The following is a 15,254-nucleotide window of genomic DNA, read 5'->3' as shown; positions in this document are numbered from 1 at the left end:
CAGTAATAAAGCTGAAACAGTCTCTGGCAAACCAAGGCAATTTGTCATCCTAGTCCACAGACAGGTAAAAATGGCTTTCGTTACAGCCTATACAAAGGTTTGGAATCACTTTTTCCTCATGTCCCAAATGTTTTCCCATATCTTCAAGCAATTATGGACTAACTAGTTACTCCCTAGGGTATGAGTTAGAGCCAAAAATAACATCTTAAGAATAAGTAGAGTTCTTGCTTGTGTTAACCTTGCAATGAAACGAAAAAGGGAAACATCTGTGGCCTCCTTAGCAAGACCATAGTACAGGAAAGGTTGAAAAGACAGACTTCAAATCTTGCCTCAGACTGTGTCTAGAGCAGATGCAGTCTTTCTGAAGCTTGAGTTTTGCTCTACAAGGTATCTGGGCACATTCCCATCATGAAAGTAGTGCTATGGTGTCTACCTGGCATGGATTGGCATGAAGAGTGTGGTGCAAGGTAGGGATCACTCAGTGACAGAGTATGTTTGTGACGGTTTGAATGAGAGATGCTCCCTATAATAGGCTTGGGCATTTGAACATCGGATCTCTGGTCGGTGGTGCTGTTTGGGGAAGTTTAGGATGTGCAGCCTTGCTGGAGAAAGAACGTTGCTGTGGGCAGGAGAGTTGAAAGCCTCACTCTGCTTCCAGTTCATTTCTGCTTTGTGTCTGTGGTTTAAGATGTGAGCTCTTAACTGCCTGCTCCAGCCTTCATACTTCCCTTACATGATGGACTGCTATCCCCTCTGGAACCATAGCCCAAATAAATTCTTTTTTTTCCATAAGTTGCTTTGGGTTATGGTGCTTTACCACTGCGACATAAAAGTAGCAAATGCAGTAACAGGGACTGGGACCTAGCAGATGACAGCACAGTTGTGCCCTCGCTCCCAATTCCTGTCCATATCCATTATCTCTTGCCCTGTGAAGTTAATCTTCAAAGAAAAGAAGAGTAAACATGTACCTCTGAAAACTTGATAATTATACAAATGACGACTTTTAGAGCCAATCCATATTACATCCACACACCCTGAAAGTAAAAGCTCTCTGGGAAGACTTGACCTCAAAAGGGATTCAGGGGAGGCTTCCTATTTGGATCTGGGAAAAGAGTAAGCCTTTTGCAAAGCACTTCTCTACCATGATTGGTTTATGCCCTCAGTGACCTTTACTAGCCAGAGAGAAAAATGTGATCACTCTAACTTAGAAAGCTAGTGTGCTGAAGCTTGGGTAGAGATGGCCAGAAAAGCTGTCTTCAAGCCTGACCTGCTGCCCAAGGGAGCTTCTAACAAACTTTAGAGTATTATTAAGATGCACTTGGATACCTGACAGGGGTAGCTAGGAGCGGATAGACGGAGAAAACATCAGTCTATATCGTGAGGTGTTGTGTTTGTTTGTCTGTTTGTTCCTACTTCTTCTCAATAATAGTATATTTATACATGACTTGGAAAGAACAACTTTGGACCATTATTTTAGTGAAAAGTAGCAAAGTTAGGATAATACTGCCACTACTATGTGGTGTATACGCTAAGGCTCAGCCATTCAAGTGTTGACTAGCGGCTATGAGAGGATGCTGTTTCAACTCAGGGTGGACACTTGTTCACCCAAAGCCAAATGCATGTGTCTCCCAAATAGTGCCTGAGTGACACAAGAGCAGCTCCAACAGGCAGAGCTAATGCTCACATCAGGATTCATTAAAGCTTTGGTAACGTGGATTTATCAGTCAGGATGCAGGTGGTGTGAGACCAGCGTGTGAACCGTTTGGGGCTTAGAGAAGGAGTTTGGTATTGGAACAAATGGAGATGGTTTCTCCCTGGAAAGAAGGAAAGGCAGCCCAATGCTCTGGTCTCTGTGGTGCACATGAGCTGGAAAAACCCAGGTGCCAGCTTCCCATTCATTGACAGTGTTGGTGGCTTTAAATCATCCTTGGTGGTAGGATTTAAGCCACAGAAATTGGGAAATGCTATAACTAAAATTTCTAGGGAGAGACAGAGTGGTTCAACACAGCATCCTTCTGCCTTAGTCTCCCCACTTCAAGTGTAATCTATCTTCTGACCCCAGGACTATCTGAATAAAACAAGCCTGACAATGCTCTCCAATGTGATTTTTTTTTAAGATAGATCCACGATCCTTGGGGTAGCATTAACAGCCTTTCTTGTTCTGGGCCCCATCCAGCTTTTCCATTACTTCTTCTGACTCTACCCCTAAATATGGTGAGGGTGAGTGCTTATATTGTCAATTTGGTAAGATATAGAATCACATAGAAGACAAACCTCTGGGTATGTCTGTATAAGAGTTTGTAGATAGAATTAGTTGAGGCAAGAAGATTTACCCTCTGTGTTAGTTAGGTTTCTATTGCTGGGAAAAGACACCATGGCAACTCTTATGAAGAAAACATTTAATGGAGGCTGCTCACTTACGGTTCAGAGGTTCAGTCCATTATCATCATGACGGGGAGCATGGCAGCATGCAGGCAGATGTGGTGCTGGAGCTGAGAGTGCTACATCTTGCAGGCAACAGGAAGTCAACTGACAGTCACACTGAGGGAAGCTTGAGCAAAAGAGACCTCAAAGCCCACCCCCACAATGGCACACTTCCTCCAACAAGGCCACACCCCCTAATAGTACCACTCCCTTTGGGGACCATTTTCTTTCAAACCACAACACGATCTGTGGCCATCACCAGCCTATGCTGGACCCAGGACTGAATACAAGGAAAACAATGAGCTGAATACTAGCAGTCACTGTCCCCTGCTTCCTAACTACGGATGGATGTGACTACTGCCTCCCATGCCTTCTCCACCATGACGTACATTCACACTGTGAGTCAAAACAAGCCCCTCCCTCCTAAAGTTGCTTTACTCAGGTGTTTAATCACAGCAATGGGAAGAGAAGGAAAAGGCACATGATATGTATTTTTACAAGATCTTTTCGAATCTATGACAGAATGGCCAAGATTATAAGGAACCACTAGGGTCTGGGGAGGTAGAAGCTAGCTTTGGGTCTCTTTTCCCATGGAGCATCTACAAGCTTCAAAGTCTGCAGATTTCCTGGGAGTATAGCTCAGTAGTATAGCATGCCTTTAGCATGTGAGAGGCCCTGGGTTAAATCTCTGGGGAACCTATCCCTAAGCTGAGGTTTTGAGGATTCATGGGCCTTGGTTTGGAAGAGCTCAGAACAAACTGATTAAAATGTATACATTGTGTTCTGCTTAGGAAAAGGGGTCCTGATAAACTCCGTGCAGTCTGGGTTAGACTCCTGGAGAGTTAGAAGTGAGCCAAAAATGGAAAGGCCCTCTCAAGTACCCAAGCCCACTCACAAGTCAGCTCAGGTCTTATTTAGATAAATGTTACCTGGAACTTCAGTGCTCTGGCCTAATTGCCCAGCAGGAACAAAATGACTCATCTCGGGATGGTGATAACAGCATACACAGCCTTAAAAAAAAACTCTAAAGTTTAAAAATATACAGTATCACTGCATAAGTATAAAGAAACCAGACATGCTATCAGCTTTGTGTTCATATAATAAAATACTTCCTATAATTAACTTATTGAGAGAAGGGATTTAGTTGGTTCACAGTTTTGGAGCCTCTAGTCCAAGAGTGAGTGGACTCGTTGCTTTGGTTTTTTGTGGGTGTATCATATATCAATACCGAAGAGTACTCACCTCCTCAGCCAGGAACTAAAAAACAAGAAAACAGCAGAGAAATTCTCCTCAAGAGTATGCCTCCAGTGACCTAAGCATCTCTTGCCTGTACGGGGTCTACCATATCTCATCAGCACCATTCTGGGGGCACTTAAACCAACCATTATATATATATGCAAGGTGGTTTGTGCATTAAAGAAAAGCAGGCACTAGGAGGAGACCTAGGAGGGATTCAAATGATGGAGTTATCAGGGGCAGCCTTTAAAAGGCCCATGCAGGGATGAGAAGATGGCTCAGTTGGTAAAAAATGCTTGCTGCACGAGCATGAGGAGCTGAGTTCAGATCCCCACTATCCATGTTAAAACTGGGCATCATCACCTTGTGAGCTTGCAATAGCAGCACTGGGTAGGTGAAGGCAGGAAGGTCTCTGGAGCTCATTTGTATACCTGAATCTGCTCAGTGAGAGACCATGCCTCAAAAAAAACTAAAGTGAAGAGTGATGGAGGAGGACACCCAACATCAATCTCTGTCCTACACACACACACACACACACACACACACACACACACACACACACACTCAAATACATAGACCTAGGTATAATGTTTCCAAATATTTGGAAGACAAGATTAAAATTTTTGATAGAGAGCTATAAACTCTACAAAAAGAAAAAGGGAATCAGGTGGAAGTTCTAGAACTCAAAGATATCATCAATTGAAATTGGGAAATTGCCAAGAGTTACCAGAGACTTCCCATGTGGTCAGTGCTGTTTAAAACATTACAGGATTCAACGTAAGACAAGTGTGGTCTGTCCTTACAACCTGATGCAAAGGCTTCTTAAGGCCCCTGGCCCATGTGTGAGAACACTTTTGTTCATATCCACTGTGTCCTTAAAGCAGCCTGTTACTGCCTATTGCCACTCTCCACATGTCAGTAGCTTGGGTTTTCGATCTCCCTGCCTCAATAGAGCCCTTTGAAGTTCTTGTCACCCATGTCTAGAAGCACAAGGCTCAGCACACTGAAGGCTAGAGTCAGAGGTCAGAGGAAAGTCACTAGGTTCTGTTCGTGTTGCCATCCTTAAGCTTGTTCAGGAAGTAGAGTTTGGGCTGAGCCCCCAAACTGAGAACCAGGCTAGGCAGAGACAGACGGTGAGCAGAATTGCCGTGAACACCGACAGTAACACCAAAGAAAAAATTGAGTGGGATGGAGGCCAGGAGGTGAGGAAAGAAAAGGGACCTTTTCCTTCCTCTTCTTCCCCATCTAGTGGGGAGATGTGCTTAGGATCACCACGGGAAATCCGGGAACTTCAGTACAGAAGGTACGGAGCACGGCTCAGGAACAGGGAGCGGAGGGCCTGCACATGCCTGCACATGCTTGCACATGTGGGACAGAGTTGTACGGATGGCAGGTGCTGTGACTCATCTCTCCCATTTTACCTGAGGTAGAGAAGTGTGTGCAATCACTGCTGTTTGAGTAATCCCCACAAGCCAGGGTCAGGGTAAAGTACATCAAGTGAGAGTCTTATTTAATTCTCATAGCGATCCATGATGCGGCTTCCATTATTAAAATTAGTTAATGGATAATGAAACTGAGATCTAGAGAGTCTGCGCACCTTGTCCGAGGTAGCACAGCTCAGAAGGATGTGAGAGGATTGAGACTCGGGGTCTACCCACAGACTCCTTCCCTGCACACTTGCAAAGGGTGTGCTGCAGGCCTTTGGTGGAGGTGGGGTGGTCCAGGGAAGAAGGCACAGATCTTGGAGGTCTGGGAGCCTAATGTTTAAGACCTCTAGAAATAATCTATTTCTGTTCGAATTTGGGCCGAGGTCAGAGAAACATTTACCCAGCAGCTGTGATGTGGGTGGGATTTTGCTTGGACCACTGTCTGAGGGCAAAGACTAATAAGGGGCTTCTCCATTAACCCTGGCAAATCACTTCTCTTCCTCAATTTTCAAGGATGTTTGAGATAATACCGATTTGACATTTTAACAAAGCTTCACCACTTTGCTAAAAAACTGGCTCTTTTGGACATTTTTTTCACTAAGAAGTCCCCAATTTTTCATTGGTTGCTATATTAGTAGCTGCCAAAAGCTTGGGTTTTCAAAAAAAGATCTATAAAAGCCTCAAAATGAAATGAAAAAAAGAACATATAGAAAATTGCATAGCAAGAAACTGACAAAACATTTATAGCTTAATGACATTCTTGTATACTATACATAGAAATCACAGCATTTGTAAATATAGCCATATTTACAGGGCAGTGGTGTTCAAATGTTTGTGCCTCACTTCAAGCACACAGCATTTTGGGAACTGTTACTGTTTTGTTAAATTGTCTTGTGTCTCTTGTGGTGTTTTTGTTTTCCTACGCATGCATAGTTAATGAAAAGTTGAATACATTTAAGGCATAAGCTCAGTATCTTGATCTATATTACAAAATTGTCACCACGATCTGGCTAATGGACGTATTTGCCTCCTGTCCTGGTCACCATTCTCTTTCTCCGTTCTCCTCCCTTTTCCTTCCCTCCCTCTCTCCTGTTCCTCTTATTTTCCTTCTCTTTTCCTTTCCTTTTAAAGGGAAGAGGGGGTGAGGCTGCTCAGCGGTCACTCACAGCACGTTTCCACGTGTAGTAAGTACCACTGTTATTATCGTGTGGCCCCCAGATATCCAGAACACATTCACCTCATCAGCTTGGCAGATGTTAGAGTTCTGAGGCAGGCGTAGAGACAGAAGGGACAGAGGCGCCTGACCTTCCACCGATGCTACTGTGTTTGTTAGCACAGGGGCAGCCTCTCTCCCTCAGGAACTTGAGGGGGTCTGCCAGGAGGAAAAGGAGCTGCCACTGTGTACAGGGGTGGGGCGAGGAGCTTGGGAACGAGGAAACAGTTCCAGGTGTAGTAGTCTACGTGTCACTACAGCAGTCACTCCTTCCTGAAATTGTTTGCCCAAGGCCAGGCAGACTATCCTCTCTGGAGAGGCCGATGACTGTCGAACAAAGCCATCTCTACTCTTAGGAATCCTGCTTTGCAACTGAGGCCCTCAATCAGCAGATTTCTTTTTCTTTTCTCTCTCTCTCTCTCTTTTTTTTTTTTTTTTTGGTTTTTTGAGACAGGGTTTCTCTGTGTAGTTTTGGTGCCTGTCCTGGATCTTGCTCTGTAGACCAGGCTGGCCTCGAACTCACAGAGATCCACCTGCCTCTGCCTCCCAAGTGCTGGGATTAAAGGCGTGCACCACCACCGCCTGGCACTATCAGCATATTTTACCCCTTATGCATTCCCTGCCATCCATCTCCTGCCTCTGGCAACCATCAACCTACTGCCTGCTTCTGAGTTTTAATGTAAATTTTATTAATATTCAAGACGTAGCATTTGTACAAATAAATAATGAAAGAGTCTGGGGCAACTTCAGAAGTACCTTAAGACAAGCATGAGGGGCGTATGGTAGTTGGGTACCAGCTACTTCCCCCTTTCAGCAGGTGTGATGACAATGTTATGCACCTGGTGACTAATAAACCTTCCAGAAACTTCAAGGCTTAATTAATTCAGCAATTTCTGGAAGTTGTAAATAATTAGACAAGTTCATACCCATCCCCCTCCTTCAGCCAGCTTCACAGAAGATTTTCAAAATGAACAAAGAAATGAGCAAACAGAACATCCCCTTGGCCCTCATGGGTAGATAGCATCTCTCTACAAGAACTCAAGAAGGATGTGTACTTGCCATTTTGACTCTCAAAACTATCATCCAGGGTTATAGTAGCAGAAATGTTCCATTTGTTGGAAAAGAAGAGCTCTTTAAAGACTTGATGTATGTTCTGTAGCCTCTCCATGAAAGGATTTATCTCTCCCTTTGGACACACTCTGCTTTCTTAGGTTGAAAATAAGGTCAAATGCTACCAAGCAGTAATAGTACACACCTTTAATCCCAGCACTCTGGAGACAGAGGCAGGTGGATCTCTGAGTTCGAGGCCAGCCTGGTCTAGGATAGCCAGGGCTACCCAGAGAAACCCTGTCTTGAAAATCAAAAAAAAAAAAAAAAGAAAAGAAAAGAAGGTCAAATGCATCAAGATCAATGGGTGAGGTAGGATGACCTGGTCTCAAGAACTGGGTTTTTGGTATCTTGTCATTAACAAGCTCTACGACCCTTTCCTCTACTAATCTTTCTGAGTCTCTTTGTGGGAGGCTGAGATAAGGCGAACACTATGCTCCAGTCCAGTTCTGAAAATGCTATAGCTACATTCCTGTGATAGCAGTCTCCCTCAGGGAACACATAGGGACTCTCTTCACCTTTCATAATGTAAAATAGGAAGGTTCTCACCTTTCCCCAGCTGTCTAGAAAAGTTAATGTTTATTAACGTCCACTTGGGACCAAGACTTAACTTCCTTCTTTCTTTCTACCTTCAAGGAAGATGCAGTCCTCCTCATTCTGAGAATGAAGAGGCAGAGACATAAATAAGTGAAGTGACTTTTTCAGGGTCACATGGACAGCAGTGACAAGTGGCAGAGAAGGAGTCTGGACCTGTTGCTGTCCATGTGCCTCATCTACTTTTCCAAGACCACGACTTGGGAATGAAATCACCTCTAAAAGGCTCCAAGTTTCCAGATGTGGGATTGGGGAAGATGGCTGATTCTAAAGCACCCCTCGGGAGGGACTCATTTCTCTAGAGCAGGGGTCAGCAAACTTCTGTGCTACACATGACCTGTCCATGTTCTGTAAATACAGTTTGTTAGAGCAGAGTTGTGTTTTCCAGGTTACAAATTGCTTGTGGGTGCCTCTGCACCATGGCAGCTGAGCTGAGTATTGTGTTGAGCCTGGATGGTCCACAAAACACCAAATATTTACCATCTGGTTCCGAACATAATGTTTATCCAGAGTCTGGCCAACTGTCCCTTCTCCAAAGAACACAGTAACAATGACGTGAGACTGTCCTTTGTCCACCTGGCCCTATCACTTGCCTTCTGATGAAAAGGTGACATTTCTGCTCTCATCTGTTTTGTGGGAGGGAAAAATCAGCCAGCAGGCTCAGAATACCTGTCATGCAAATGAGAGAATCTGGTTTTCATCTCGTTCTCCTTCCCAGGAACACCATGTAGGGGAAATAGAGAGCTCAATTTTGGGGAAATTGCAAGGGTAAAAGGGGGAGGAGATCAGTTACAACACACTATTGCGACACCCAGCAGGGTTGAAAGTGACAACAGCGAGGGTTTCTCTTTTTGGAAATATGAGGGTTTTTCCGCTTCTGACAGTGGGACGGAACGACAGCAGCGCGGGCCGGTGAATGACTACTTTCTTTATAAGCACCCACCCTGAGCCTGAAATGGCAGTCTCTAGTCTTCGCTGCCTTGCTGCGGCCTCAGGATGGAAATCTGCAGGGGACGGTACAGTCACCTAATCTCTCTCCTTCTCTTCCTTCTGTTCCATTCAGAGGCAGCCTGCCGCCCTTCTGGGAGAAGACCCTCCAAGATGCAAGCCTTCAGGTAAGTCTTCCGAAGACACAGGGTTGCCTAGAGACATATGCCATCTGTCCAGGGCACTGGATCTGAGGGACCGGATGGAAAAGGATATATATCCTTGATTCAAGAATAGCTTGCTACACCAATAGTCTTTAAGGCTTATGTTTTGACAACAGGGCAGTCAACTGTGCTTACTCTCCCAGACACTGAGGTGTTCAGTGACAGAACAAAAGGCCCCCAAGAATGATACTAGCTTTGGGATCTAGCAAAGAGGAATGCTGCAGCAAGACACAAGGCTCAGAAATTATCTCTCTTCGGAGTCCCCAGTTTCCTTATCTGTGACATGATACTGGTTTAATAATAATCCCTTGTGTGCCTTACAGGGTTGTGAAAATTAAATACATGAGTGATACTGTAACCATGTTCTGAGACATGTGCTCTGAGAACTGTACAGTGTCCGAGTGACTTGAGTTTTAAAATTGGATCAAGAGCCTTGGGAGATATCATCAACCTTATAGTAAAAATGGCAGGCCTTTATTTTAATTAAAAATAAATAAATAAAGAGATTGTTGGTGCATACAATCTGTCCTTGATCCTTCCTGAGAATGAAGTCTGTGTTGAGTCACTTCCCCTTTGCCCTGTCTGCTTTGGAACCACAGCTGGAGGCTGAGTCTGGCTGGGAGTGTGTGCATCCATCCCAAGGCAAGTCTGTCCCACAGATCCAGGAATGGTCTGCTTCGTGAGGTTTCCCCCTCCATCCTCGTAGCAGCCCCTCGGAGGGCCCCAGAACCCTTTTAGCAAGGCTACGGAAGCTCACCGTAGGAGCAAAGGCTCAAATACTCCTCCCCATGCAGGGGACTTGGCCTGTCATCCGCCCTGAGCTCCTGGGCTGCTCCAAGCTCCCCAAGGAGCCCTGTCAGCTCCCCTGACAGGTAAAGAAATGATGTACAGAGTCAAGGTCATATCACTAGGGCACTCATATCACACATCTCACAGCTGGGGAGCCCTTCACCAAGAAGACAAGGAGTGACCAACAGGCCACTGGGTGAACTAGAGAGGAAGCTAACTTGTTCCCTGGAACAGCTGTCCCTGCTAGAGTCAGAGCAGGTTATTGGCAAGACAAGTAAAAGTTCTAGTTACAGACTTCCAGGCCTGAGACTCAGAGTAGCTTGGCTGCAATGTAGTCTAACCCCTGAACTCGTAATACTATGATGTAGCCACCAGTTTCAAGTGGCCATCTAAATTTACACACAAGTGCATGAAAATAGAAGAAAGTCATGTAGCTGGCAGCTCCCCTATTGAGTAGGGTGAATATAGGATGTGTTTGCATTGCCTGAGATTCTATCAGATGGTGATACTCTATAGAAAATTCTGCTGAAGCAGCGGGTGTCTGTGCTGGGATTCCGGGGTGAGGAGCAAGAAGAAGAGGTTTTCTGTTCACCAGCTGTGAGAGATGGACCCATCTCTTATGTGGTATTGGCTTGGAATCTTCTCATCTGTACTATGAACTCGCTAAGGACCATACTTCCAGCAGATCGAGATGTAAATTAGATGACACAGTGCTGTACTGCCTTTTACAGCTAGGCCGTTTTGCTTTTCAGAATCTGGGATATCAACCAGAAGACCTTCTATCTGAGGAACAACCAACTCATTGCCGGCTACTTACAAGGACCAAATACCAGATTAGAAGGTGAGTGGATAACTGGGAAGCTAATGTAATGTGGGCGTGGAGTGACTCTGCCCTGCTCCTCAGGCTGTAGGTGGGACATCCTCATTTCTGTTGAGTTTGAAATGAGAGTCATGACCACCAGAGGGTATATATGGGAGTGGCCTCAAGAGTGAAAAAATGTAGAGCCTGAGTCCCAATGCCCTGGGGACACAGCTGGGGGAACAGAGGCCAGGAGCCACAGCTGCACTTCCTTAGTCCTGTGCTGGTAGACCATCCATGTTCCTGTTATTCAAACCCTAGCCTCGCTGTAGGCTAATACACCGTGTACATGGCTGAAGAATATACTTTATTTTGGATACCACCTTCAACATGCACCCATCAATACTTGGGACAAAACTAGTTGAACTTGGAGGAGCATCACTCACAGATTCTTCCGTTTTTCTTTTAGAAAAATTAGGGCAGTGAGCTGACAGAATTTGATTTCCCTTTAGCACTGGAGTTTAAAGTTCCCGTATCTCTGTTTGAGATTCAGAGAGGCATTACCCTTATCTCCTCAGTATTCCCCAAGCCCGTTCTCTGCTTTCCTGTCTTACTCAGCAGTTCTAAGACTGGTTTTTCCTGTCTTTCTAATCACCTAGTAATTCTTCCACGAACATGCTCAAGTAGAGAGAAGATGGGTTTTCTACTGCTGCCCAGTAGCAGGTGGGAAAGGTGGACTGCAAGTCCCCAGGCTTCCTGGAGCCTGCTCACCAGCCTTGTGAGCTTTGTGTCCCTGTCTATTAACAGCATGTCTGTTGATCAGGAGGACAGGTTGCCTGGAGAAAGTAAAGGAAGGTTGGGACAGTATGGACAGAATCTAGGAGGTTGGTCCTTAGGGATAACTAGGTAGTGTTTAGTTGGATCTCTTGTATCTAGAAAGATAGAGCCTTCCTGACCTTCTGACCTTAAAATTGTAGTTAAGAGGAGACAGGAAATACCCACAAGCTCTTCCTCACTCCTGCCTCCTCTTCTCTCTTTCTAACTCCACCCTCTGCTCTTCTCCAGAAAAGATAGACATGGTGACTACTGACCTTCACAATGTATTCTTGGGGATCCATGGTGGGAAGATATGCCTGTCTTGTGTCAAGTCTGGAGATGAAATCAAGCTCCAGCTAGAGGTAAGAATCTGGGTTAGCTATCAAACCATTATAAAACTCAATGGCTTATGACAACCACAGGCGGTTCTCATGACCATGTGTGTGTGCACAGATGAGGGAGGTGCTTGGTTCCTCAGAGAGTAATATCTGGGGGTCACTCCTGAAGTAATTTCCACAATGTTCTCTGTTGCTATTGAGTGTCCAAGGTGCTTTCTCATCCTCTAAACCATCCTTTCTGTTACTTAGCATTCAGTAGATACCCTGAACTTCCTTGTTGTGTGGAAGCCAACCTGAATGAGAGAGGATTCCAGAAAGATGGGCTTCAATATGAAAGTGCTACTTAAACTTGGGCTTACACGAGTCCATTGGCAAAAGCCTGTGACATGGTTGATATGGACTCATTGTAGAAAGGCACCACACAAGGATATAAACTTTAGGAGGAGACATTTTTCATGGAGGACCACCTCTATGATACTATCACAGCATCTGAACCACCCATGGGTTTTGTGCTGGGCCTCCTAACCCACTTGGACCTACCTTCTTCTAGCAAGATCTGCACTCAAGACCATGTGCCTCCAATCATTATCTATGCTACTCGCTGGCATCCCACACAGAACTGTGTCACTTCTTGACCTACCCAATAGTAATGACCTGTTCAAACATTATCTCGAGGGCTAGCTGGACAAACTTTTAACCTAACTGCAAGTAGCCACAACCTTGAGTTTGTCACTAACCCTTACCAATGGACAGGACCACCTTTTGGGGGGTGGGTGGAGAGGAGTGACTATCCCAAATATAATAAGGATGGCCAGGGTATCTCATATAACACATCCTATGGGCTTTGAGACCTTCTACCCCTTCTTTACAGCCCTCTTGCCTTGAAAGAATCAGAGCCTAAGGGATCACTGCCTCTCTGGCCTTAGTCCCTGTTGATGGGGCCATGTATTTGCTAGACTTACTTTACCATGGTCACAGTGATGAGATTTTCAAATCAAGAGATGACAAGACAACCCCTTCTATTTGTGTGATCTTAAGAAATCTGGAGCCTGTGTTCTTTGGCCAGGTCTCCAAGGTTCATTTCTCTGTCATCAGGGGGTGACAGCCTGAGGAGAGGTATAGAGATAGACAACCAGGACTTTCTGGGCCCCCAGAAATCACAGGATTATTTCTTGACTTCCAGAACATTAACATCACGGATCTGAGCAAGACCAAGGAAGAAGACAAACGCTTCACCTTCATCCGCTCAGAGAAAGGTCCCACCACCAGCTTTGAGTCAGCCGCATGTCCAGGCTGGTTCCTCTGCACAGCACTAGAGGCTGATCGGCCCGTCAGCCTCACCAACAGACCCGAAGAGCCCCTCACAGTCACAAAGTTCTACTTCCAGGAGGACCAATAGTACTGCCCAGATCTATCCTTCCCCACTCCCAGGCCATCAATAACTCCACCAACTGCCTCCTCACTCTGGTCATCGTTAGAGCCTGAAGATCAACCTTTCCAGGGTGTACAGTAGAAGGAGGGAGAAGAATCCTGATGACAGATTTCTGCCTTCAGCCTGTTGGCTGACCCAATCCCCATGATGCTTCCAGAATTATCTTTCAAACAGGCCCTTGCTCAAAACCCTTTCTCATTGCCTCTGCCCTCTGAGTGAATTCTAGACCACTTGCTTGGCCTAGGTGCCTCTGCTCCCCACACTCTCCTTTCCTTTTTTTTTTTAATTTTTTTTATTTTTATTTTGCAATAATACTCTCCTTTTCTTTCATCGTCCTACATATCCACAGCCCAGGCCAATCAAGTCACCTGACATCACCCCTCAAGTGGCTCCCTTACCTTGTTTTATAAACCTGTACTTGTCTGTGGAGAAGGTTTTTATTCATTTTGTTTTGGGTGCTTGGAATGAAACCCACCAGGGCCTCACGTATACTAAGTATGTACCCTACCACCGAACTATGCTTCCATCTCACGGGGAAGGTTTTAAGGATTTAGAAAACAGAAAATAAGGATCTCGTAATTATTTTATTAGGCCAGCCTTATTCCATGTGGGGGACAGTTCTTCTTGTGGAGGTGATGTCCTTTCTGAGAGGGACTAGGGATTAGATGTTCTTACATTTGTGAAATCATGGTATGCATGGAGAAATAGATAGTAGGCTTTCCTCTTTTCCTTCTTTGTGTGATGCCCTAAAGTGAAAATTTTAAATTTAGTAGACTATATTATCCCCATAATCCTTTTTTTCTTTTTCTTTTTTTCTGAAATTTCCAACAATCTGAATCCCTCTGTCCAATCCAAATGCCATCTCCACTCCAATCTTTCCACAGTTGCCTGCAGAAGTATCTCTCAGGCCCTTCCTGCTGTGGTGAATGAATCCACTGATTATTTCTTAACCATTTTAGCACTTCCAACCTTGACATTTGTGTGGAAGTAGATATGCCTGTTTTCTCTGCCAGACTGTGAGCTCTGAGGATCAGGGAGCATCGTGTGTGTGCGTGTGCGTGTGCGTGTGTGTGTGTGTGTGTGTGTGTGTGTGTGTTGGGTCCCTACAGAGCTGAGCACAGTTTTGGCTCTTGGCGGGCACTCAGTGAATATGTGTTATACGCACCGGGTGGAAAGTTTCTTACTCCTCTTTGTGACTTTAGCTGTATTTTACAATAAAACACTGAAAATGTCTACTTTGTTGGTTGTGACCATGTGCCCAGGCTTAAGGCATAGGGTGCTGGGGAAATGGGGAGGCCAGGGGATCTTTTTAATTCTATGGCTACAGAACAGTTGTCTCCTCTCTGAAAGCCTTCTTCCTCATTGATTCTCACTTCCTGGGTAACAGGGTACCAAACACCCTTGACTATAATAAGCTATAGACTGTTGTTGTCCACCATGAACCCCCAAGTGACCAAATGAAAACAACCCGAATGCCTGTCATGGATGAATAAAGATGCAAGTATCAGATTGGCACCCAACTCCGTACTCCACAATGGCAAAGATGACAAGTGAACCACAGCCAGCTTCACCCGACATAATAGATGGATCTTAATAGACATTGGCTCAAAAGTCATTAAAGCTCAAATACTCCCAGGTCAAATAGCAGCTAACAAGTTAATGATCAACAAAGAGGGAACCAAACACTCCACTGAGTCTTGTGAACCTGTGGTCATGTTTTAATCTCCTGTTTACCATGTGTGCTCAGGGTGAGCTAGTTAAAACTCTCAGGAGTTCAGTTTTCCCATCTCTCTGTGTAAATAAAAGCCTTTGCAATACCCTTCCCTGATGAGTAGTAATACGGTTGCTATTATCAGTCCTGGAGGAGTCAGTGCTCAAGGACTCTACTTCAAAGCTTCCTTGCTTCAAGTATGACCCACAATTAGCAG

General features: G+C 45.0%; 1 protein-coding gene across 2 annotated transcripts; it reads left to right on the top strand.

Annotated features, from left to right (window-relative positions):
• The first annotated feature begins 8,745 nt into the window (after positions 1-8,745).
• Il1rn (interleukin 1 receptor antagonist) lies at positions 8,746-14,977 on the top strand. 2 transcript variants are annotated; one of them, XM_052724079.1, is made up of 5 exons: positions 8,746-8,913; positions 9,065-9,116; positions 10,694-10,782; positions 11,806-11,918; positions 13,078-14,977. In XM_052724079.1, the coding sequence occupies exons 2-5, from the start codon at positions 9,103-9,105 to the stop codon at positions 13,291-13,293; spliced, it is 432 nt and encodes a 143-aa protein (XP_052580039.1). In that variant the 5' UTR covers positions 8,746-8,913; positions 9,065-9,102; the 3' UTR covers positions 13,294-14,977. The 2 variants fall into 2 exon arrangements, with proteins under 2 accessions (XP_052580039.1, XP_052580038.1); XM_052724078.1 differs by lacking the exon at positions 8,746-8,913 and having other exon boundaries at positions 8,923-9,116.
• Positions 14,978-15,254: the final 277 nt, after the last annotated feature.

The sequence above is a fragment of the Peromyscus californicus genome, unplaced genomic scaffold, assembly GCF_007827085.1.
Source record: "Peromyscus californicus insignis strain IS unplaced genomic scaffold, ASM782708v3 Scaffold_7__1_contigs__length_154581171, whole genome shotgun sequence".
Lineage (NCBI taxonomy): Eukaryota > Metazoa > Chordata > Mammalia > Rodentia > Cricetidae > Peromyscus > Peromyscus californicus.
The sequence above is the reverse complement of the archived record's forward strand: the minus strand, read 5'-3'. Positions and strand labels throughout refer to the sequence as shown.